Source organism: Gossypium arboreum, chromosome 11, assembly GCF_025698485.1.
Source record: "Gossypium arboreum isolate Shixiya-1 chromosome 11, ASM2569848v2, whole genome shotgun sequence".
NCBI lineage: Eukaryota > Viridiplantae > Streptophyta > Magnoliopsida > Malvales > Malvaceae > Gossypium > Gossypium arboreum.
In genome coordinates, this window is record NC_069080.1 from 37159495 (window position 1) to 37183853 (window position 24359).

The window sequence follows — 24359 nt, forward strand, 5'->3', positions numbered from 1 at the left end:
GTTTGAAGCGGAAACAACTTGGTCATAGAAGGGAAAAATGTATAATCGTTTTGTATAAGAGAGGTTTTCTTTTGGATGCGGGTTTTGAAAAGATAGGTCATTGCATTCATGGAAATCAGACTCGGGTCAATTTTGATTTGGTAGTGCACAAGTTGAAGACTAGAAGTCTTCCAACTTTGAAGCACAGCTTCGAATCAATTAATATCATGCATAGTTTGATATATACCTGTGGCAAGCTTTGGCAAAGAATGAGTTGTGGAAATACGAGTAAAGGTGGATATTTTTGGAGTATGCCTCACATTTTTTGTCGAAACAAAATTGACGTCCTTACGAGGAAGAGGTGTCGTCTCGATGATGCGACCACCGATGTCTTGATGAGAAGAGACATCTTGTCCCAACAACACAATGAAAGGCATCTCGAAAAGGCAGCAGCCATGTCACGACGAGGCGACATGTTATGCAATTTTCTCGGTTTTCTTCTTCCATTCAAATTTTAATTATTTGTCCCAGTCAAACTCTAATTAGTATAAGTTATTTTAATATTATTTGACTTACGAATTCAGTCTATAAATAGGTCATTTTCCACCCTAGAAAGATAACCCATTACATATTTAAGTATTAATTTTTACAAGCTTATAAATGCGCAATCTACTAGGATTGTTGTTGGTGGACATCTGTACATAGCTTCAAGCCAAGTCTTCAATAACCAAATAAACGTTTCTCCAATTTAATCTCGTAATAATGCACATTCAAATAAAATAGATTGATAATGATGATTCAGACCAGTAAACAAAACAAATGACATCCTATATTTATTTATTAAATAAATAAGATAAAATTCTACCGTATCATCAAAATGCTTATAAGTCATTCCAGATCTTGCATTTATCCAAAAACAATTTGCAATGCAACCATTAACATCAATTTGAAGAGCATAGAAAAAATCTGATTTCTTTTATTAACAATCATAAAAGCAATCCAACAGTATGTGAACATCTCCTTTCTCCAATTGCTTGTGCCTTTTACAACTTAAATATTTGAAAAGTTATAAAACCCAGCCCGTTAAAGCTTTGGTTGCGGTTTAGACCAAACGAGGGCGCTTTGGTTCGTTAATTGTAATCGTAAACCCGTTATTACAGTTGTTAGTTTTTTACCCTTAATTGCCTGAGATTGTTCTTCGTCTTCAATACAATTTCCAGCTAAGGATCCGAATTCGAGTAATGTTTTTGTCTTCAAATTAAAACAAGTCGCTACTCTTGATTATGTTTGCAGTGCAATTTCATATATATATATTTTAGGAGTAATTTAAGCTTTGGTTCAAGATTTTTTTTAATTGCCTTATCGAATTATGAAGTGCAGGTGCTTATTTTTATATATATAAAAAAATGCATTTCGTATTGAGAATTGATTTCAAGAGCAATCAAGAAGTAGCTATCATTGAAATTGTTAGCTTTGAAAGCCTCGAAGCTTTTATAATTCTTTATGGTTCGGTTGGCTCAATTGTTGTTGTGGAGAATTTAGAATTATTTCCTCTGGCTCCATTTGGTTTTTAGTTTTTGCTATTTACATATAAAGCAAAAAGTCCATTTCGAGTATGTAAAGAACTATAAATGCATGTTTTCTTGGATTAGTTTTTTATTGATTGCTTAAATCTGCATTGCAGGTCATTGCTGATTTACTCAATAATTTTGGATTTCTGTCATTTGTTCAGATTACTGTTGAACTTGGATTGGATTTCAGCAGTAGAATGGACTTAGAATCTGTTGATTCCGTATCTCAACCTCCTGTTAAAGCCTCTGATATTGAAACCCCTGCTGAAGCCTATGGCGTTAAAGTGCCAGCTAGCACAGATGGTATCAAACATAACGACAAAGCTAACGAGGTGGAACCTCCTGTCAGAACTAACGACGTCAAATCTCCTATCGAAACTTGTGATGTTGAACCTCCAAAGGCCGGAGATAACGCACCTACTGATATATCTTCTTGGGGAAGAAAGTTCAAATTTCCAACGCTTATACCACCACCATAATACTCTCAAGCTGGAAATGCCGGTACTTCACCTTTTGCACACTTCTCCAGTGGCCTTGGGTTTAAGTTGCAATCGAAGACTCAACCAATGGATAAAGTACAGAAAATACTTGTACAGCAACACAAGCTATTCTTCAATCATTAAAAAGGTTATATTTGATCATCTTAGAGTCCAGTGAAGGCTGTTCAGGTCAAAGCATGCCATATTGTCTCCCAAAATAAAATGGGGTTTCCTGCTGGTGATCTAAGCTCAGGGCTTGTTGGATTCTTTGAGGTAAAAAGGTTTACCTGCTTTAGCCTTTAGAATGTCCAATGTTATGGTTTATGGACTTAAATGTGATGCAGGGCTTCTGTCGTAATCACATGGAAGAAGTGATCAAGTTTTCGAAACACATCACAAGGTAGGAATGGATTAGAACTTGGAAATATTTTCTACATTTTGGATAACATAATAATGCAGTTAAATATTTACTAAATCCACATAGAGACAGAAGAGGTTGTTCATTAGTAGTGCTTATTGAGATCTTAATTGTTGAAAGATTGAATGTCAATGTTTGTCTCATTAAATTGGAGGTTCAGAGGCTAAATTGCAAGACAGAGCAAAAATAGAGACAAAAAAATTCCAGTGTTATAGAAAGATAGTTGAATAGTAATATAATTCTCTTCCTTTCTTTATGTTTCTGTTTTTCTGCAGAATTAAAAAGTAAAGGTCAAAGTTTATTTTTGTTACTAGCCGGTAATAGCTCATTTTATAAGTTTTTGGATTGAAAATACTTGTGTTTGTTCTATGACTAGGTTTGCCTTGTCTTGCATTTCTGAAGCTCACTGGAGCGCTTGTTTTGTCACATATCTTACATCAATACTTTCTGCACAGGGGAGACACAAAGTGTACAACCTATGTCAGAAAGGTTGTATGGTGCATCACTTTTTCAGGGCAAGGTGTATTCTTCATCTCTATTTGCCCCCTAAAACCTGTGGTCTATGCTCTTCAACTTGTGAGATATCAATTTTAGAAATAAATAGATGCAAGTGCTTTAAGTTGTTTGCTTCTGTTACTATATCATACAGTAGATATGAGCAATCTTGGAAAACTGCCTGTAATGTTTCTAATACAGAATGCTGGCGGTTATTATTAGATGATGCTATTGCCTACATTCTACTATGTTGGGATTTTACTAATACACATTTCTCCAGCCGCACTTAAATCTAACATCTAAACTTTTTAGTTTTTACAGGTTGCAAGTTTCCCTTTAATGACCACAATTGCCCCCCACTTCAACTCATAAAATCCTTTTGTCAAAGTGCATACTCATGGTTGAAGGAGGATATAGAAAATGTGGTGGTTGTTCATTGTAAAGCTGGTATGGGAAGGACAGGATTAATGATTTACAGTCTTCTTTTATTCCTTAAGGTTAGAGTCAATTGTTTCCTCACTAAAAATCTGTGTTTTCTTTTTCCTGCAAAAACTTGTTTTCTTTTTTGGTTCCATTTGTAGTTGATTTTATGATTGTATTATCATTTGCTTTCGTCAGTTCTTTCTGACAGCTGAAGAGGACATCAACTACTTCAACAGGAAAAAGATGCATAGATGGGAGAGCTCTGGTTCTCCCTAGTCAGATTGTCAGTCATTACTAATATCTAATATCTCAAATCTTTTATTAGTTTGATTTTTTTTTTTGTTTTTTAGTTTGATTTTTTCCCTTTCTCATAGGTAATTCTTTTCCTACTTTGCATAGCGATAGGTCAAATACTTTGAGCGTATCCTAACATGTTTCAATGGAGAAATTCAGCCTGGACGTAGGTATGTTTCATATCTTTTCACCCTCAATAATCTAATTAAGTTATTGATCTTCAGGTGCATGCTTGGGGCGATCCGGCTTCACAAGTGTCCTTACTGGATTAGGCCTTTCCATTACTATCTCTAATCACAGTGGTATCGCTTGGTTTTCTTGTAGTCCCTTTACAATCACAGTGTTGATCCTTTCAGCACTTTAATGATTGGGACCCCACCCCTTTCGTTGTTGCTCAAGAACCTTCTGTTCAGTTTTGTTGGAGTTATCAGCAGCAAAGGAAGAAAAAAAAAAAAGGACACAGCACAAGGAAGGAAGATGCATGAAATATTTTTACTTGCTCACAATCGTGCAATCTTGCTGCAAGGGAGCTTATGGCTGATAGCTCATTTTTCTCATTCATTCAACCAGAAAAAAACAATGCATTTATAACCAAATACATCACCAAATACTGCCTACTACCACTTAGTAGCCTGGTAACTTGCAAAACATTGCTTGTATGCACAAACAAGCCACCTAAACTAGTCATCAGCTTGTTCATTTTCAAATAAGTTTAATTACAATGTAACTACACAAAAAACTTGTTAATGCAGCATGCACAAGAGCTGCAACATGCAAATAGACTCCATGCACTTTAACAAAAACATAACAGTAGCATGGTTGGCCACTTTTCAACAAGTTTCACTCATTTTATGTTACACCTGCCTAATCTTCTTGACGAGGTGGGCCAAATAAGCAAATACATCCTTGTCCAATTGCAATGCCAGAATATCCTTTTTTTTCCTTTTAGTGTTTCCATGTGAAGTATATACAAGATGATTCATTTTTTTCTGTATCTTGTAATTTTCTTTGAAGTTAATTTTTTGCAGATACGATAACAGCTGAGTTTTTCTCATCTCAGGAGTTTTGTTCTCTACAGCAAAGCATCCAGAAACTAAGAATTTAATGGTGATTTTATCTCTTAAAGTGATACGATTTTGTTAATACCAGTACTCTCTGCTAATACTTTTCAATTGCAGCCCGAAGATTTATGGATTAGGACACCTAAGAAAGGAATAGTGATTTTTGCTCTGCCACGGGGAACCGGTCTTGCGGAATTGACGAGGGACTTCAAAATCCATTTCCACAACCCCCGAGGAGATTTCTACTGGTCTGTAATGTTTCTGTGTTCTATATCTTAAAATAGCCTTGCCCGATTGATCCTTCTTGTTTTCCCTTTTCTGTTGGTTAAATACAACAATGATAGAGAACAGAATGATACTAGAAGCCTCTGATATTGATGTTTTTAATAAGGTAAATGACATAAGGATTCCTATTTCTTCAGTTTGCTAATAGTTTCTTGTGTACCTTTTTGTTTCTCTTTCACTTTGCCTTTCATTTGTTTCCTCTTACTGAACTGTAAATTTTGTTCTGTAGATAGGTTCGCCTTATCCTGGATTCAAGATTGATTTGGTAATGATAGACTATGAGGGCACGGTAGAGACAAATTCTAAAGCTAATTTTGCCAATAAAGGAACGGAGGGTGATTCAGGTTTTGCCAAGGGAGGAGTCTCAGCAAATTTGAACCAAAGCAAACCTTCTGGAAGTAGAAACAATGATAACATATTCTCATGGAGACAAAAGCCTGACTCAAGCTGGTGCCGGAATCGGACCTATGGTCTCCAGCCATCTATCTTACCCCAAATCTGAGCAAATAGGGACATCAAAAGATGGTACTTATCAGCAATCCGTCAAAAACCAAGAACCTTCAGTAATACTTCCAAAGATATAGGCAACAATGGAGTTGACAAAGCTTCCTCAGGACTTCAAATCCCCATCACAGAGTCGATGGGTGCCAGTGATATCAAGGCTATGTCTGCCGATGCCTCGTCTTCAGTTTTGGAGATGAAGAAGATTTTGAAAGTGAATGATCCTAGTTTCTTCACCAACTATGATAAGATCTAGCACACAATACTTGATTCACTGCGTTTATTCGTTCATTTTTATTGAGCAAAGAAATGATGTAACTAGCCGGATGCCACTATAAATAATAATGAGGGAATCCTTGCCAATTTGTTTTCCATTATCTTTCATTCAAATTTTCGAATTTCCTAGAAAAAAAAAATCTAAATCTTTTAAAGTTTTCGTATGCCAGAGAAACATTGAAGACAACTTTCACCATGTAAGTAGAAAAAGAAAACTAGATGTTCATTACAGAAGTACTTACCTTTCTTTCACCTCAGTGAGTCTGCTCTAAATACTACCCTAGTCTAAGCTGATTTAATTAAAGTTCTAGAAAATTTACAGTATTGATTAAATGCAACTATATGGACACCCCTCCATCTCAGAATGTAAAACCCCCTATGCTGAGCATAATATTAACAAATACTTTTGACCTTGTGAGAGAGGTGGTTTGTATTAGATGACTAAGATTTTTCTTAGATATTCTAAGAGTGTATGTCAATCTTTTTGATGTTTTAGCTTGACAGAGCAGTTACAAGCAGTCAACCATGATGCACCTAATGTGCCAGTTTGTATTTGGTTAGGTGATACAATCTTTTTGATGTAATACTTGCTGAAGTTTTAGGATATGATTAACCACTGCAACAGCAATAGTCTTTTGTATATTATGCACGAAAATATAGACTATTCAGTTTTAAATTTTTTCTGGTGTTGTTTTCTTTTCCAGCTCGCTTTTATCCTGTCCCATAAATTAACATGGTATCTAGAGCTTAAAAAAATTGATCTTGAGGGACTCTGTGTGAGCTGAAAAACTAGAATAAAACCTTCTTCTACACCAAAAACTTCTTAGAACCTGATATGGCTTCCAGTAGCTTTGCAACCCCAAATCCTCCAGTATTCACAGGAGAAAACTACCCTATTTGGGCAGTGAAGATGAAGGCATACTTCAAGGCTTTTGACCTGAGGGATGCTATAGAAACAAGTAGAGATGTGCCTCTCGAGAGCAGTTCAATTATTGCTCAAATCAAGCAACACAGTGAGGAGGTAGCTAAGAAATTCAAGGCTCTCTCTTGTATTCACTCTACTGTAACAGATGTGATTTTCACAAGGATAATGACCTATGAAACTGCAAAGGAAGCATGGGACAAGCTCAAGGAAGAGTACCAAGGAAGTGACAGAATGAGGCAGATTCAAGTGCTAAATTTGTGGAGAGAGTTTGAGGTTCTAAAGATGGAAGAGTCAGAGACTGTTAAGGAGTATTCTGATAGGCTTATGAAGGTCGTAAACCAAATCAGGTTGCATGGGGAGGAGTTTCCGGATAAGAGGATAGTTGAAAAGGTGTTGGTCAGTATTCTAGAAAGGTTTGAGTAAAAAAATTCCTCTCTAGAAGACTCAAAAGACATCTCAAAACTTACCTTGACAGAAGTTGTAAATGCTCTTCAAGCTTTGAAGCATAGAAGGGCTACTAGGTTTGAGGAGTCAATTGAAGGAGCTTTTCAAGCAAAGCTCAAAGAAAAACATGGCAGCAACAATTCTAGAAATAAGCAATCTGGTGAAAGAAAAAACAAAGAGAAGAAAGAAAGAGATGACCACATGTGGAAAAAGCAAAAAAGGAAGGTATCCACCTTGTTCTTATTGCAAGAAAAGAAATCATATTGAAAAGTTTTGCTGGTTTAGATCAGGGGTAAAATGTAGAGCTTGTAATCAACTTGTGTAACACCCCTAACCCTAAACCATTATCGAAACAGGGTTACGGAGCATTACCAAACCTTCGGACATTTTATAAATAATATACAAACAATTATCTAACATAATATAAAATAAATTATAAAGTCCCTTGATGGACCCTTAAGGACCAAAATATGAGTTAGAAGTGATTCAGGACTGATTCGGGTGCCCGGGAAATTTTTTGCGAATATCTAAAATTTTTCTTAAATACAGGGCTCACACGCCCATGTGAGTCAGGGATACGTCCGCGTGACCTCTTGACATGCCCGTGTTGTTGAGCCGTGTTATTCAACACGACCAAGGTATTCTAGGACATGCCCGTGTCCCCTACCCGTGTAACTCTCTGACTTCCACCTCATGTATAAATTGATTTCACAAGGCCTAGCCACACGCTCGTGTGCTTAGCCCGTGTGGAAAAACTTGGACATTCTGTTTCAAAATTTAAAGATGCAGGGGGCACACGGCCAGTTCACGCGCCCATGTGCTAGCCGTGTGTCTCACATGGGCGCGTGAACTGGCCGTGTAAGGATTTACAATGAGAGGATTCACTAAAAAAAACTCATGTGAGACACACGACCTCTCATTGTAAATCACTTGAGTTTTTTTAAGTAATAAGAATTCTTGAGAGCATTCACTCAAATTTCTCTCTCTCTTGTGTTCTTATTTTCTGTGGCTTGTTCTTGTCTCGTTCTTCATTCATCTTGTTTGGGTTTGAGTTGCTTTCGTTTGAATTGTGTTTTTGGGAGGAATTCTGTTGAATCCTTCTTTTGTGGAAGTTAGGCTGACTTAGGTGTTTTTGGAGCAAGAAATTGCCTAAGGTCACACGGATCGTGAGGTAAGAATCCTAAGTCCGTGACAGTTGGTATCCGAGCCAGTTCGAAAGCACTTTTGAGGGATGTCAAAAGAAGTTGTTGATCAGAATGAGCCGATGCAGACCCGTGGGAGGGGTAGAAAAGCAAGTCGCTCGAGGGACATGCTGTCAGTGTTGGAAGATCGAGTTGCTAATCTCGAGGAATCCGTAAGGAACATGAAGGAGACGCTTGAGTTGGTCGAGGGACGCACAGATAGGTTTGACTCAATGGAGGAGCAACTCAGAGATTTTGTGTTGGATTCTCTTGGTGCCAATACAGAAAAGCTGAATGAGTTAGTGAACTCCACTATGGAAAAGCTGGCAGAGAGGGATGAGAATCTCGAGGATATGATGTTAGCCATGAAGAAAGAGATCGAAGAGCTTAAAGGGGAGCTCACGATTTACAAAGCTGCTTTGAGTAATGGGATGTTGTCTTCAAAGCTAAGGCAACAAGCAATGGATGTTCCCAAACCGAAGAAGTTCAAAGGTGTAAGGTCCGCGAAAGACGTGGACAACTTCTTGTGGGAAATGGAGCAATACTTCTGAGCGATGGGCATCGAGGATGATGCAATTAAGGTAAACACTGGTTCGATCTATTTTACTGATGTGGCTCTTTTATGGTGGCGTCGTAGGTCCACGGATGAGAAACGTGGAGGGAACGCAATTGGGACTTGGGAGGAGTTCCAAAGAGAGTTGAAGAAGCAATTTTACCCACAGTATGCCGAGAAGAAGGCTCGGGCTAAGTTGCGCCGTCTCACGCAACAAGGTACTGTTCGGGAGTATGTTCGGGCATTTAGTGAGTTGATGCTTCAAATCTTCGACTTGAGTGAGAAAGAAGCGTTCTATTGGTTCGAGGATGGGTTAAAGCCGTGGGCAAAGCAAGAATTGAGTAGGCAAGGGATCACCGAACTTACTGTAGCCATGACTGAAGTAGAGTCCTTTGTTGAAATTGGTCTAACGAAAGACAAGTTTGAATTGTCTCAGCCCAATGGAAAGGGCAATGGTGAGAGAAACAATGATGAAGATGAAGAGGGACATAGCGATGATGGCCACAGTACTGATTGCACAAGTGGCAATGAGAAACCACGAGTTGCGGAGTGGGGAATTGATAGCACAAGTGGCAATGAGAGACCACGAGATGCGAAGCGGGGATCCAACAACCCAAGGGATAAGGAGAAGAGAATAAAATGCTTTCTTTGTCAAGGACCATACATGTTACGAAAATGTCCGAAGAGATCGATGATGTCAGCTATCCAAACGAAAGTTGAGCCGAAAGAAGAGGCGAAGCCTATTGAGGGAAGAACATCGAAGGTCGGTTCGATGGTTCTTATTCCTAACAAAAGGAATAGTAGAGAGGGGTTGATGTTTGTGGACATCAACATTGCGGGTCAAAAGCGGAGTGTTCTTATTGATACGAGAGCGTCGGACTTGTTCATATCAGAAAAGGCTGCCAAGAAGTTTGGTCTATCGATTAGGTAATCGAATAAGAACATCAAGACAGTAAATTTTGAGAAGGCCCCAACTGTGGGAGTAGCTCGTAATGTGGAGCTACAAATCGGCGAATGGAAAGGCAATGAAGACTTTGAGGTAATCTAATTAGATGATTACAATTATGTGCTTGGTTTGAACTTCCTTGACAGGATTCAGACAGTGCTGTTTTCATGGGCCGATGAAATCCATATTGTCACTGGTCCGTTGTCAAAGATTGTTGTGCCAGTGCATCGGGATTTGAAGGTTGGGACCAATGTGTTGTCGTCAATTCAACTAGTCGAAGGTGTTTCATATGAGGGAAGCATTAATTCGACAGAACAGAATGTTACGAAAGCCCCTTCGGAAAAGTTAGTGGAGCGTGAAAGCCCCTTCGGAAAAGTTAGTGGAGTGTGAGTCTGATATGAGACCCGTAAAGTCGACTGTGGAGGCACCACCTTTGGGGAAGGTGGATTGTGCATCAGACTTCAAGGAGAAAGAAGTCATGCGAAAGCAGTCGAGACGAGTGAATGGCACGAGTAAGGTACATTGCAAACACACTGATAGTGTTTTGATTTCTGACTTGTTGGCTTGGCAAGATCGTAGGGGCCCTTTTAAAGTTCGTAAGCAAGAAAGTCGAGGGACTGTGGGCGGAACGAAGCCAAGATGTGCGAATCGAGTGGATTCCAATGGGACTAAGTCAAAATTGGGGCAAGTTAAAGTGGAGACTTCTTGCCAACGAGATGTACCCACGAGTGCAACGGTTCAAGTTAAGAGGCGACGGAAGCCGAGGCAAAGGTTCCGAAGAAAGGGACAACCCGATTGCAAGGCAAGCCGGGAAGAAGCCAAGGCAACGAGAGAGTTTCGAGATGAATCAAGTCAGTGCCATTCTGAAGTCGCAACTAGGGCGTTGCGAGAATGGGTGGGGGAGAATGTCACGGGCCAAAGTTCCAAGCCCGTGACCATAGCAGAAGATGCAACCCATGGAGGTCGATCAATTAGATAGGGATCATTCAGTCCACAAGAACTGGCCCGATTCAAGGAATTGTTGAAAAAGCCTGTCAGATTAAAGCCTGGATGGCCCAATAGCGAAGATATGGCAACTTAGGCTATTTTAGGCAACTAATCTTATAAGATAGAGAGAATCATATCTTTTAAAGATTAGATTAGATTTGATAAGGCATATCATATAAATCCCTTAATTAATGGGATATCATTAATCTCGTCCATCGATGTAAATGTATCTTCACCGCCGGTTCTGGGGGAGCTCAACTATAAATAGAAAGCCTCCCCCTCATTTGTAAACCATCCATTATATGTTGAATTCTTAAGAGTAATAGAATTCTTGGGCATTTACTCAAACACTTTGTGTGCATTCTTTCTTTGGCTTTCTTTTGCTTACTTTTAGCTTCTTTTGGCACAAACGCTTCCGCTATACAAATTGGTGCTTTGGGAGGAGTTCTTAAGGAATCTTCATTTTTGAGTGTAAAGGCTGACTTGGGCGAGTTTGGACGTGCAAATTGTCTAAGGCCGCACTTATTGCGAGATGAAAGGTGTAGCCCCGTGACAATAGAATGTGTTTGGCATATTTTCTCAAATAAAAATTAGAAGTATTTGAGGCGTTCCAAAGGTTCAAGAGCATGGTTGAAGTTGAATCGGGCTGTCTAATGAAGAAATTGAGATCTGATAATGGGACTGAGTACAACTCAAGGGAATGTGCTAGTTTCTGTCAACAAGTTGGAATTCAGCAACAATTAACTGTTCCTTACACTCCTCAACAAAATGGAGTGAGTGAAAAGGAAAAACAGAACAATCATGGAGATGGCTGGATGTTTGTTGTTTGAAAAGGATTTCCAAAAGTATTTTGGGCTGAGGCTGTGAACACCTCAGAGTTTTTGGCTGTGAACCCAGAGCTGGATTCATGAATTTCATTTGATATAACTTGGACGTAATAAATTCCGAGTATGGAATCAAGCAGTGATCAAAGCTCCGTATGCCAGAGAAACATTAAAGAGAACTTTCACCATATAAGTAGAAAAAGAAAACTAGATGTTCATGAAAGAAGTACTTACCTATCTTTCACCTCAGTGATTCTGCTCTAAATACTACCCCTAGTCTAAGCTGATTTAATTGAAGTTCTAGAAAATTTACAGTATTGATTAAATGCAACTATATGGAGACCCCTCCATCTCAGAATGTAAAACCCCCTATGATGAGCATAATATTAACATAAACTTTTGACCTTGTGAGAGAGGTGGGTTGTATTAGATGACTGAGATTTTTCTTAGATATTCTAAGAGTGTATGTCAATCTTTTTGATGTTTTAGCTTGACAGAGTAGTTATAAGCGGTCAAGCATGATACAATGATAGACCTAATGTGTCAGTTTCTATTTGGTTAGGTGATACAATCTTTTTGATGTAATACTTGCTGAAGTTTTAGGATATGACTAACCACTGCAACAGCAGCGGTCTTTTGTATATTATGCACCAATATCTTAATGAAAGATAAACTATTCAGTTTTAAATTTTTTCTGGTTTTGTTTTCTTTTCCAGCTCTCTCTTTTATTCTGTTCCATAACTTAACAGGTTGATGGATCACATCAAATCAAAGGCTTTTAACATAATCTTAAAAGACCACAATGCTTAGCCCTTTTGACCTTGTGATGGCTAATGGGCTGTCATATTACATCAGGTAGTCTTTTTCCAGGATTTGGATCCATTTACCTACGATTGCTGTCAAAAGTTACAAACTCTGACCAAAATGCCTGAAAGTTCGGAGCTAATTGAACACACACGTCAAATCCAGGGGCTTAGCATTTTTTGGTTATAACACAACATGCAGCAAGTAATTCTCTTCTCTAGATACTATGTCGTTGGAAGGTTTACCTTACCCCCTAAGAAACCAATATTTAGCAGGTTTAGATTCTCTTAAAGTATTCTTAGTTTGATTTCAATGATTGCTAGTACAAAATGGGAGGAGCTTATCAGCTATTGTATCCACTTTCTTGAACCACTGGCCAAATGTTTCTTTATGATATATCACACACAAAGATCTATACATGCATAGATACATACATACATACATACATACATATATATATTAGTTTCTTAATTGTAAAATTGGTTCAAAATCTACTGAACAATGAAGATATATAGTTACATGCCCATGGCTGCTGGTATTTTCAAGTCTTTCTTTTGGAGGGTCGGCTAGATTATGCCTGTAAGCCAAATAAAGAATTAGGACTAACTAGGCCATTGAAAGCACTCTTTAAACCCAGAATTTAGTTGCGTAAAGTTTATCTTGCCTTGTTAGAGATATTGCTGGATAGCCAATCAAGACCTTCATAAAGTCCTTGCCCAGAGCTGGCACAAGTAGCTTGGATGTACCTATATCAGTTTCCAAAAATGCCTACTATTAGAAGAAACTAAAAATTCTATTATTTGTATTTAGTAATTTTCATTTGGCTGTTAAGATGGTGTTAGATTCTAGTTTAATTCATATCTTTGAAGTTAAAATGATCAAATTTTTGCTGTGTTAGTTGGTGATAAGTATAGTATATGTATAGACTATAGGCTAATGAGTTGGTTGATTTAAAACTTAGAATTTACCAACGGCGTTGGCGAAGTGAATGCAGGCCAAGTTTGTCCGTGATTTCGGAAACGGTCATGGCATTTGGGAGATCTTGCTTGTTTGCAAAGACAAGTAAGGTTGCATCACGCAGTTCATCCTGCAAGAAGAAAATTATTTCAGCCTATTTAGCACACTGCAAATCTTAGACAGTAAACAACCAATGAATAACGTTTTCATAAATGTTTTTATCAAAATTAGCCCCCGACACTGAGTCCGACCGAACAAACTTGTAAAGAGTTCAAAAAGTTGAAAGAAATTATGAACCTCGCTGAGCATCCTGTGAAGCTCATCTCTAGCTTCTGATACCCTTTCTCTGTCATTACTATCCACCACAAAAATAAGGCCCTGAGTATTCTGAAAGTAGTGTCTCCATAGAGGTCGTATCTATAAAGCAAAATATGAAACAGTTACCCTTAATTCGTAGGTACTAGCTAACACAGATGTCGGATTTCTATGATTATGAAAGAGTTATCATTCGTTAGACACAAGATTATTTACTACCTTATCTTGTCCTCCAACATCCCAGACAGTGAAGCTAACATTTTTGTACTCAACTGTTTCCACATTAAATCCTGGATTAGAAAAAAAAAAAAGAAAAACCATGTTACACACAAGATTGTTTCATTGGGTTTTGTCAATTCCTATATTTGCTTGAATTGTGACAGGAAGATGATGTTCTGACACCAAATGCATGATCAATGAAAGGTAATAAGACATATACTTTAAACATCTAATTAGAGGCTACAATTAGATTAAGAAATCTAATGAAAACTCAATTGAAACTCAGTGTTCCCATTTATTTTAAGGTTTTAATACCGATGGTTGGTATGGTAGTGACAATCTCTCCAAGCTTCAACTTGTAAAGGATTGTTGTTTTGCCAGCAGCATCCAGTCCCACCATCAATATCCTCATTTCTTTCTTTGCAAAAAGCATCCTCACCAATCTAGATATTGCCGTTCCCATGGCTGCAACTCTTATTTTTAACTACATGGAAGAAAAGACTATAAATATATATATATATATATATATATATATATATATATATATATATAAAGATGCCATGAAACTAGTAAAAAGACAAACCGTTTGAATGAAAAATGGGTTCACAGACCTGAAAATATTGGAGCAGGAACAAGTTGTGAGTATAGATGGTGAGGAATAAGTGGGAAAGCAAAGGGAAATATATGGCCGGATAGTGGATGCTTTAAAACCAATGAGACGTGGACTATGGTATCAAACAAAGAATAGGATTCGCAAGACAAATGGTGCAGAATAAAGGGAACTAACTTTGTTTTTGCTTTTGGTGATGTGTAAATTGACAAATGTGCTTTGAGAATGAATTCCGAAGGCAAAATTCAAAGATGAAATCAGATTCCAATTGGAAAAGCAAAGGAATATTATGTTTCTATGCTGTGGCAATAATATCTTGAGGCACAACAGAAAAGAAATAATATACAGGATGTGGAGGCAACGCATTGCATATTTGATAAACATTTAAGCACATTGTGTACTTACAAGACGAACATAGAAGTATTGCTCAAATACCCTATACAAAATATAAATCATAAAGTCTTAATACCCTCCCAAAACAATGAAAATTGTAAGCGATTCTGAAGTCGGAAGGGTAATCTTTTGTTCCATTTACTTTTGAGATATTGCATCTTTTGCGGATTCCAGTGCCAATGTGGCAGCGGCAGCGGCACTGGTGAGGACACCACCGCTGGTCTTTTGGTTGGTTGGTGGATGCTGGTGAGTTACTTGCACGGCCTTAATCTCTGGACCCTTCCTTGCTACATCACCTTGTGCATCTGTGGTCTCAAACTCCTGTTTCAAAGGAAAATGCATTTTAAAAATAAAATCTGAATTTAAGAAGATGAAACATTAACAAGAAGCTAGAAATATAAAAGAAAAAAAAAAAAACAAACAATACCTTCCTAGATTGGATGTTCATATTGAGTGTGAAGAATCTTAGTTAAGATATTGGATTTGGATATTAAAAAGTGAATGAGAATATTTATTTACATAAATAAGGAGTAAATGAAATAATAGTGAGACATGGGTGATGAATGCTTGGTCTCCAACACCAATTAGGTGCCGAAGGTAGAGGATCTAACATCAAGTGCACACTTACACTTGTTACGCCCTCTTATATTACTCATTTTTTCTTTTTCTAGATATAACATGTCCGAGCAAATTAAAACCCCTTGACATAAAATTTGACTAGGCCTTCATATTTGAATTGTAAAAATAAAGGCATGTAAATATCTTGTAAAAATAACTTATTAGTTAACCAAACCAACTGATCCCAACTCCTCATAAATTAAACAAAAGAAATGGATTGGGTCAGAAGTCAACGGTAAATCTTAGTTAATGCCACACACCAAGACGAACTGGTTCATGTCAACACAAAATTTGAAACAAAAATAATAATAAAGAAAGAAAAAAAACCCGAATACCTATCATCATTCAATCAATACATACATTTCTGATTTCTATCTAGAGAGATAGATTCCAATTTGGTCTATTTATTGATTGTTTATCGGTGTTGATAATAGTGTGTGGAAACTGGGATTTTGTCAACGATTTGTAAGGCTTCTTTCATTGTGGGTCTCTTTTGTGGGATTGGGGATGCAAAGCAGCAAGCCCTCCTCTTTGCCTTCCAAATCGCTATGAATTGCCGCATTAGCCATCCTCAACGCCTTGTTTTTGTCTTCAACCACAATCCCATTTCTCTACCCCAACTCATCCACAACCACCACTTTCCCCATCAGGAGCTCCAGCAGTATGACCCCAAATGCAAACACATCCCACTTGGGTTGGGCTTCAGGCTCCTAAGTGACTCCGAGGCCTGGTAGGGCGATACGCTCAACGAACTCGAGGTTGGGCTTGGACTTGGGCTAAGTTTGGCTAAGTGTAACATCCTCATACTTGACCCGAACATCGGGTCAAGCGCTAAGATTTTACATTCGTTGCCAAATTAACTTCAGAGATTTTTATAAAAAAATTCTACCTAATAAAGTAAATAGTATAATTTGAGGTTAATATAAAAATTTTGATTTCATCTTAAACTTTAATCGAGCTTTTGTTAGCTCTTTCGATAGTAGATAGGCCATTTAGGACCTATTTGCATACTTTTTGTTTATCTTTAGGGACATGTAACAATTTATTTCAAATGTTTTAAAAAGTACAAAAGTGGTTTCAAGAGACTCATGTATCATTACTCTCTACATGGTATCGGTACCCTAACTCAGGTATCGATGCCTTTGTTTAGTATCGATACCAGTTGAGCTTTGAAGTTCAGAAAATTCAAACAAATACAAAAAGTATTGATACACTAACTGAAATATCAATACATTCCTCAAAGTATCGATAATATGTCCCTGGTATCCATACCATAATATGGTTCGATGTTCTTAAATAAGAGAAAATTCACTTTGGGTCAGTTTGCACCATATACTCTAGCATGTGTTATTTATTAGAGAGTAACCCTATATGTTCAAGATACAAAATTTATTATCAAAGATTATTATCCAACAACTCATTTCTCAAATTAGTTGATATGTCCTTAATGAATCCCATATGCATGCCTTTAATACTAAAGTTTATTGGATTAATACAATTATCAAAGTTTTACAAATAAGTCCATTAAAAGTCTTGTACTTTCAAAAATTATTTTACCCTTGCTACATACCATATCTATTATCAACATTTACCATATGATTTATCAATTAGGACTTCCTCAATTCATCTATACCAATTACTGACTTAATGTCTCAACAATGTTTTTGAATTTCATTTATGTATTAACAAAATCCTTCATTTGCAATAATTTCCTTACATTATAAATTCTCCTATTATTTTTTCTCTCCCTCCTCTCCAATCCACATCCTTAATGTTTTATATATATATATATATATGAATCTTTGGCTCTTAACATATTATGCCTATGGGGCATTAATTAAGGTTTCTCTAGTAACACACATACTTTTATCAAAATTGTTCATTTGGGTGACAGTCACTATATTATTTATTTCTTAGCCTACAGGATTTGAAATTAGGATCCACCTTTTTCTTTGAAACTAGACTCAATGAAATTTTTATCATAAAAAGTTCAGAATTTTTTCTTTAGCCAATTAATACAATTTTTTCTTCAAATATTCTCCTATTATGTTTTCGTTCCCTTGAAAATAGACTCATTAAACTTTTAAAAATATAAATTTCATCACCTAAACATGTTTTTACAATTTATAATGATTTTCAAAGTGAGAATAAGGAACCCAAAATCATTCAGGAACCCAAAATCATTTTGACATTGTCTCACAAAAATTAATATATCTCATAATCTACAATTCCATTGATTGCATCGTTTCTTCTATACAAAACTAGACTTATTACAATTTCATTTCATTTTTTATTCAACCTCTAACTCAATTTTTATAATTTTTGGTGAATATTCAAAGTTAAACCACTGTTGCTGTTCAGAAACTATTTAGTGTTGATGTTTACTTTTTCATTGTTCTTTGCATTACTTTCATTTAAACATACATAGTCATTATAATTTTGGTTATTATTCAATTTAATCCTTAAAACTCACATATCTTTAACATACAGTTTATCATAACTTATCTTATTTTAATTATAAATTTCACAACTTTACAATTTAGTTTCGGTATCATGAAAATTCATCATTTAATATAATTTACTTTAATACCACTTTATAATTAATTCACTAACACTCAACATTCCATTTAAATTTCCTAACACAATAATTTATTTTACACATAAACTTTTGCACACTTTACAATTTAGTATTGTAATGACCCAAAATTCACGCATCGAAAATTACATTATCGGGCCTCCATTTTAGTGAAATAGATTCGTAAATAATTATTAGAAATATTTATGAGTCTAATTGTGTGTCTAATTAGGTTTTAATTAGATGAATTTAGTTTAATTAATAGTAATTAGTAAAAAGGACTAAAGTGAATAAAGGGTAAAAGTCTAATTATAGATTAAAAGAAAGTAAAATGACTAAAATGAGAATTAGGCCATTTAACATAAATGAGGTGGCAAAGCAATGTAAAAATCTAAAGATTTTTATGATTTAATTTAGATTATTATTATATATATATATATTAATTGATATTATATTATTAAATTATTGAATAATTTAATGAGTTGATAAATGTAGGATGATTAAATGTTACATATGTAAGAATAATATGTATACAATTGTAATATATTTATCTAATTACTTTTTATTTAAGTAAATAGATATTTATTTATTTGTTTATTTATTATTATTATTATTATTATTATTATTATAATTCATATTAATTATATTATTATATAATGAAATAAATTAAATTAAAGACAAGTGTAGGGTGATGATAATGTACATTTGTGACACATGTATTTGTTATTAAATAGATATTTATTATAAATATATTTATATTAAATTAAGTATAATATAAAGTAATGAATAAAAAGAAAAGAAATAAATAAAGGAAACAAGGCAAAAGAGAAACAGAAAGCATTCGAACAGGGGAAGAAAAGAAGGAAAAAGAAAGAAAGAAAATAAAAGGAAAAATTAGGATTTAGGAGCTTTAAGTTTTAATAGACAAGTCAATTAAGCCATTTTCTTTTAATTTTGATGTTTTAGAAGCTTTAGAACAAAGTTTTGTTAAATTTAAGTTGAAATTTTGGAAGTTAGATTTTTGGACATGAGCCATGTTGAATAAATTGTTGAATTAGGGGTTTAATTGATAGAATTTCTAGTTAGAATTGATTAAGAGATCAAATCGTAAAAGAAGCTATAAGTTTTGTGTTAGAGAGACTAAATTGAAAGAAATTTGAAATTAGGGTTTTATCATGAACAATAGATGGTTAAGTTGAATTTGGTAGAAAACTGAGTAGAAATGAAGTATGAATTGAATTAGAAAAGTAAATGAGTTTAATTAGGATCAAGTTGAAATTAAAGTAGAAATTGAATAGAAATTCAATTATTTATTGTAAATTAGTGTTATATTAATAGTGTAAAAATTATTTTAATTTTCGTAGCAACCAAAGAATAAGAGGAATCAGCGAGAAAGGAAAAGAGAAGATTATCGAGGAGTAATCGCGAATTTCGGGTTTTTATTACTATAATTCAAATTATTTACTATTAAATGTTAAATTTTAATTTATTTGTTGGTAAGTAAATTATGAGGTAAGTATTCTTATGGACTTTAATGATAATTAAATTGGTTGTTAAATATGTGTTGGTATTGGATTATGATTGAATAATTGAATTGGAAGTGAATTTAAAATTTAAAGTGAAATTGAAATTGAAATGAGATTCAGAAACCTTATTATCTAGTCAGGCTGAGTCAGATATAATTGACATGCCATAGGACTTAGAAGAGTTTAGGAGATTTTTTAGCTTGGCCGAGGAGATACTGATGTTACTATATTCTTCGAATTATCCAAAGAGGCATTTAGTGCCAATCTGGTGTGTTTGGGTAGATTATTATGGTGTGTTTGGGAGGATCATTCTGGTGTGTTTGGTTGGATTATTCCGGTGTGTTTGGTTGGAATCCGTGTATTCGTCAAGGTTCAAGTCTTGTTAATAGGGGTAATTAAATAAATGAGAAAATCGACTGAATTTGATCGATTGAACAATTGCAAGTATGAGAAAGTGGAATTATGAATTGAAATGTGAAATGAAATTGAGATGTGAAATTTGAAAGCATGAACCTAAGGTTCATGAATTTGTTAAAAGACCAAATTGTTGTTATATGATATTAATTGATGAATTGTTATAGAAGGCAAATGAATTTGAATGTAAATTAGTCTTTATGATTTATAATGATATATGATGGATATTTATAATTCATTAATGTTATATAGTTTGAATTATGGTAATACCACTGAGTATAGACATACTCAGCGTACGGTTGTTTCCGTGCGTAGGTCAGTAGAAGTCAAAGATCCCGGTCCAACATCCAGATCAATCCCGACTTCAGAGACAATTTGGTGATGTAATCCTTCTTTTGGTAAAAGTGGCATCTACTTAGGTATTGTATAAGTTATATACTTAAGTCTTGTAACTTTGGTTGTAAAATGATGTCTAATATGGGTTATAAATATGAAATGAATTAAAATGGCATATTTGGTAAAAAAATGTGGCATGAAACTAAAACGGAAATGAATGAAATTATTAGTGCAATTAAAAAGTTATTTATGAATGATCAAGTAGATAAATTGTTAAAGTAATGTCGTAGGCATAATTAGGTATGTTTGAGTGTGGAAATGTATGGGTTGTTATATTGGTTGCAAATTGGTTGTGATTTGAAATTGTAGGGAAGGTTAGATAATTATAAAAGGGTTATATTGAGTTTTTCTTTAAAAAACAATAAAATAAAAAATAATAAAATAATAAAATAAAATAAAAATTTTCGGAGCACTCGAACAAGTCCCGATCCACTTCTAATACATCTCTTGGGCCTCGAGGGTCCATTAAAGGGACTTTATGATTAAATTATAATATGTATGTTATTTACTTGTGCATTAATCGTAAATTGTCCGATATGTCCGGTAATGCATCGTAACCCTGTTTCGGCGATGGTTTAGGGTTAGGAGGTGTTATAAGTATTGTGTTACGAAACTTAATAACGAGCTTACGGAACCTAAAAATCAATCAGGGACAAGTTACATTGAATATAAAAATTTTTTCACCTTATAAAGAGCTTACAGAACCTAAAAATAAATTTAGAAAAAATCAGGGACTAATTTGAAATAAAACAGGAAAAATGTAAAAATATTTTAAAACAAGGGTGACACAACCTTATGGCTAGGCCGTGTGACAAAGCCCAGGCCATATGGCCAAATCGTGTGTGATTCGAAATAGGGTCACACGGCCGTGTCGCGAAGCCATGTGACAACCTGTGACTGTGTGGGGCAAACCTGCACCAAAATTAAATAGGCCACACGGCCATGTGGAGTGGTCGTGTGCTTGTGTCCCAAGTCGTGTGCACCTAAAATGACTTCTAAAACAAGCCAAAACATTTCCAATTTATTGGGTGCCAAGCCACACCAAAATCAACTATTTACATGCCTTCAAAACACATCCAAACAAGCTTAAAACATACTAAAACATTCAATCCAAGTGTCTAACCAGTATACTCTTATTGACAACACGATTTGTATATATAAACAATAAGCAAATTAACCAATCATCACATGAATCTTATTCTATCATCAATAAGATTTCAAATATCAAATACTAAAATCATTCATTCATGGTACTTACTAAAACAAATATATTCAATTCCAAAACTATAAGATATCAATGTTAAAGTGACTATTTCCATATCTATCCACAAGTAAGATACCAAAACCCAAAACATGCCTACCATTCAAATGGCACAAGATAACTTCATATCAAATAAGATCAACATGGTAATTCAACTACAAGTTTAAGTTTGACAACTTCAAAACCATATATACATGCCACAAACCAAAATAACTAAATCAAAAACTACCAAAAAAAGGTTGGATAGTGTGAGCTCTGAAGTTGATCTGTCCAACCAGTTTCGCTAAACGTTAACTACAAAAAACAAGAACAAAATGAGTAAGCTTAAGAAGCTTAGTAAATTCATAGATAAATTTCAAGTCAACTTACCTCAATTAATAACTGAATACAAAAAGAACTTAAATTACGTAACCCTGACAACCATTTACAAGATCACATAACATTAGTGCTAAAGCACTTTATCATATAATTGACATTTCACAATGGTTCATACCAAATCAATTTATACATATAAACATCTCATTTTTCATCACATGAGCACCATAAGGTAATATACCAATATGATCATACTTAATACAACATTATATTGATTATAATCCAGTCTTATCAAATAGTTCAAATCTTAATTACATAACTTCATAGCCTGATAAACTATAGCTACATGACTTAGGTATTCAGATTCCCAAACACACTAGAGAGCACTGAAATGCTAATAGAGGCACCGAACTGCAATCCCATGCAAACGCGCGTCCTAACCCTATTAGCATGCTAATCGTATCCTAATTGTTTACTACATTCAAACGAACATTTTATCTGAATTCATAACATTAAAAAATTGGAGGCACTTTTATAATATCCATACACATAATGTAAATCCATTAAATTCATTCTAAGATCATATAGTTCATTTTTCACAACTTTCAAATAAGTACTCATTCACTTTATACTTAATTATAGACAATTTATAATCAAAATTTCAATACCAAATATTTAACCACATTTCAATTTGAACAAATTCAAACAACATAAATTATAAACATATATACTTGTTCATCTATACTATGAACTTACCAAAATACAGTAGCTATCCACACATGACAACAACTACTCGACAAATTTTCCTTTCCTGCGTTTATTAACTTATTGATCCATTTCTTGATCTAAATATAATAAATTTTATTCAATTAACCAATTCAATATCATAATATATTTAAATTTTCATTTTTCCATTTAACAATATTTTATAATTTTACCCTATAATTTTACATTTTATACAATTTAGTCCCTAAACCTAAAACTTAAATTTTATCATAATTTCACAAATTCTCATGCTAGCCAATTTTTCTCTAATATTAGTACAGCCCATAATTATTCAAAATTCAAAATAATTTCATGTCAAATTTAATATTTTATCAATTCAGGTCCTTTAACTAAAAACTAATTAAAATCACTTTACAAAATAGTATTAATCAACAAGCAAGTTTACAATTTCATCATTTAATCTCAAGAACACCTAGCATTCATCAATGACAAGTGTCAAAATCTTTAACAATTTTACGAAATAGTCACTGGGTTAGCTAGACTAATCTACGACGATCTTAAAATATAAAAATTATAAAAACAGATAAAAAATTCTTACCATGCAAGAGTGGTTAGCTATTGCTAAAACTCAGGCCCTTTCAATGGAGAATTTTGGTTTTGTTTTTCGGAGGAACCAAGTAAGGAAGATGATGGTTTTTTTTATTATTATAATTGTTTTTAACATTAACTTAATGTATTAAAAATGTATAAAATAAACTTACTAACCGTTCCACTTAATAAAATGTTATATTTGCCTTATAAAACCTTCCACACTAACTACATAAGCTATTCAATCAATAAAATTTAATAGTGATTGAGTTTTACATCTTTTGCGTTTTAGTCCTTTTTAATTAATTAACTAACCAAATTTTCGAACCGAATCTTCACATACTAATATAATAACTCCGTAAATATTCAATGCTTTACCAAACGAGGTCCCGATACCTTATTTTTCAAAACCATTTTACTTTTGGGACAAATCACTTATCTTTACAATTTGTTCAATAAGTTAAAATTTATCAAATCAAAATTTAATATAAAATTATAGTTGACTCATAAATTAAGTAACAATTATTACTATAACATCTCAAACCCGACCTAGACGTTATGGCCGAATCTGGTGATGTCACAAGGAATGAGTTTTGAAAACGGTGTTGTCTTGATAAACCATTCAATTTTTATACCTCATGTTCGTTCATAATAAAACTGAAAACGTTATTTATTTAATTTGTTTTCCAAAACACTTATTACAGCAAAAGTGTAGTAAATGCGATAAATTTTAGAAACTCAATTTGTTGTTTTTAGAAAACCTCTTTTTGCAAAAAAAACCGTCGATTTCATATCACGTCTTATCAAAACATCCAGAGTATCATCAAACCAAGAATCAACAGTTATAAAAACCATAAAGTCCAGAGAGTCCAAGAAGTTACAAACTCTCAAATTAAAAACCCAAATCATAAATAGCCAAGTTTAAACAGTTTTACGATTAGGTGGTCTCCGCTGAGTCTCTACTGCACGATCTGCCTAACTCTGTGGATTACCTGAATAA

At 34.6% G+C, this 24359-nt stretch overlaps 2 protein-coding genes, 1 long non-coding RNA gene and 1 pseudogene across 8 annotated transcripts; 2 read left to right on the forward strand and 2 right to left on the reverse strand.

The window, feature by feature from the left end:
- Positions 1–2045: 2045 nt before the first annotated feature.
- On the forward strand, positions 2046–5883 carry LOC108472153 (phosphatidylinositol 3,4,5-trisphosphate 3-phosphatase and protein-tyrosine-phosphatase PTEN2A-like; annotated as a pseudogene).
- Positions 5884–6617: 734 nt separating this feature from the next.
- On the forward strand, positions 6618–7130 carry LOC108472154 (uncharacterized). The gene has a single exon (XM_017773668.1). It carries the CDS (start codon positions 6618–6620, stop codon positions 7128–7130), a length of 513 nt encoding a protein of 170 aa, XP_017629157.1.
- A 5676-nt stretch (positions 7131–12806) lies between these two features.
- On the reverse strand, positions 12807–14669 carry LOC108472664 (ADP-ribosylation factor 2-like). Of its 6 annotated transcripts, none has more exons than XM_017774216.2 (7): positions 14549–14669; positions 14253–14421; positions 13938–14008; positions 13701–13820; positions 13415–13533; positions 13111–13192; positions 12807–13023 (listed from the first exon to the last, which is right to left on the reverse strand). In XM_017774216.2, exons 2-7 carry the CDS (start codon positions 14398–14400, stop codon positions 13018–13020), a joined length of 546 nt encoding a protein of 181 aa, XP_017629705.1. In that variant the 5' UTR covers positions 14401–14421; positions 14549–14669; the 3' UTR covers positions 12807–13017. The 6 variants fall into 6 exon arrangements, with proteins under 6 accessions (XP_017629705.1, XP_052876889.1, XP_052876888.1 ...); XM_053020929.1 differs by having other exon boundaries at positions 14253–14402; positions 14549–14663; XM_053020928.1 differs by having other exon boundaries at positions 14253–14438; positions 14549–14628.
- A 230-nt stretch (positions 14670–14899) lies between these two features.
- On the reverse strand, positions 14900–15577 carry LOC128283484 (uncharacterized). Its single transcript, XR_008273841.1, has 2 exons — positions 15368–15577; positions 14900–15261 (listed from the first exon to the last, which is right to left on the reverse strand). It is a non-coding gene; the product is annotated as an uncharacterized LOC128283484 (long non-coding RNA).
- Between the last annotated feature and the right edge of the window lie 8782 nt (positions 15578–24359).

Excerpts from the sequence above, each read along its gene's own strand:
- LOC108472154 (XM_017773668.1), top strand. The coding sequence starts at position 6,618 with ATGGCTTCCAGTAGCTTTGCAACCCCAAATCCTCCAGTATTCACAGGA.
- LOC108472664 (XM_017774213.2), bottom strand. The coding sequence starts at position 14,400 with ATGGGAACGGCAATATCTAGATTGGTGAGGATGCTTTTTGCAAAGAAA. Across the intron at positions 13,534-13,700 it reads TTCACAGGATGCTCAGCGAG|GATGAACTGCGTGATGCAAC; the intron begins GTTCATAATTTC and ends TTCTTCTTGCAG. Across the intron at positions 13,193-13,414 it reads TCACTTCGCCAACGCCGTTG|GTACATCCAAGCTACTTGTG; the intron begins GTAAATTCTAAG and ends AAACTGATATAG.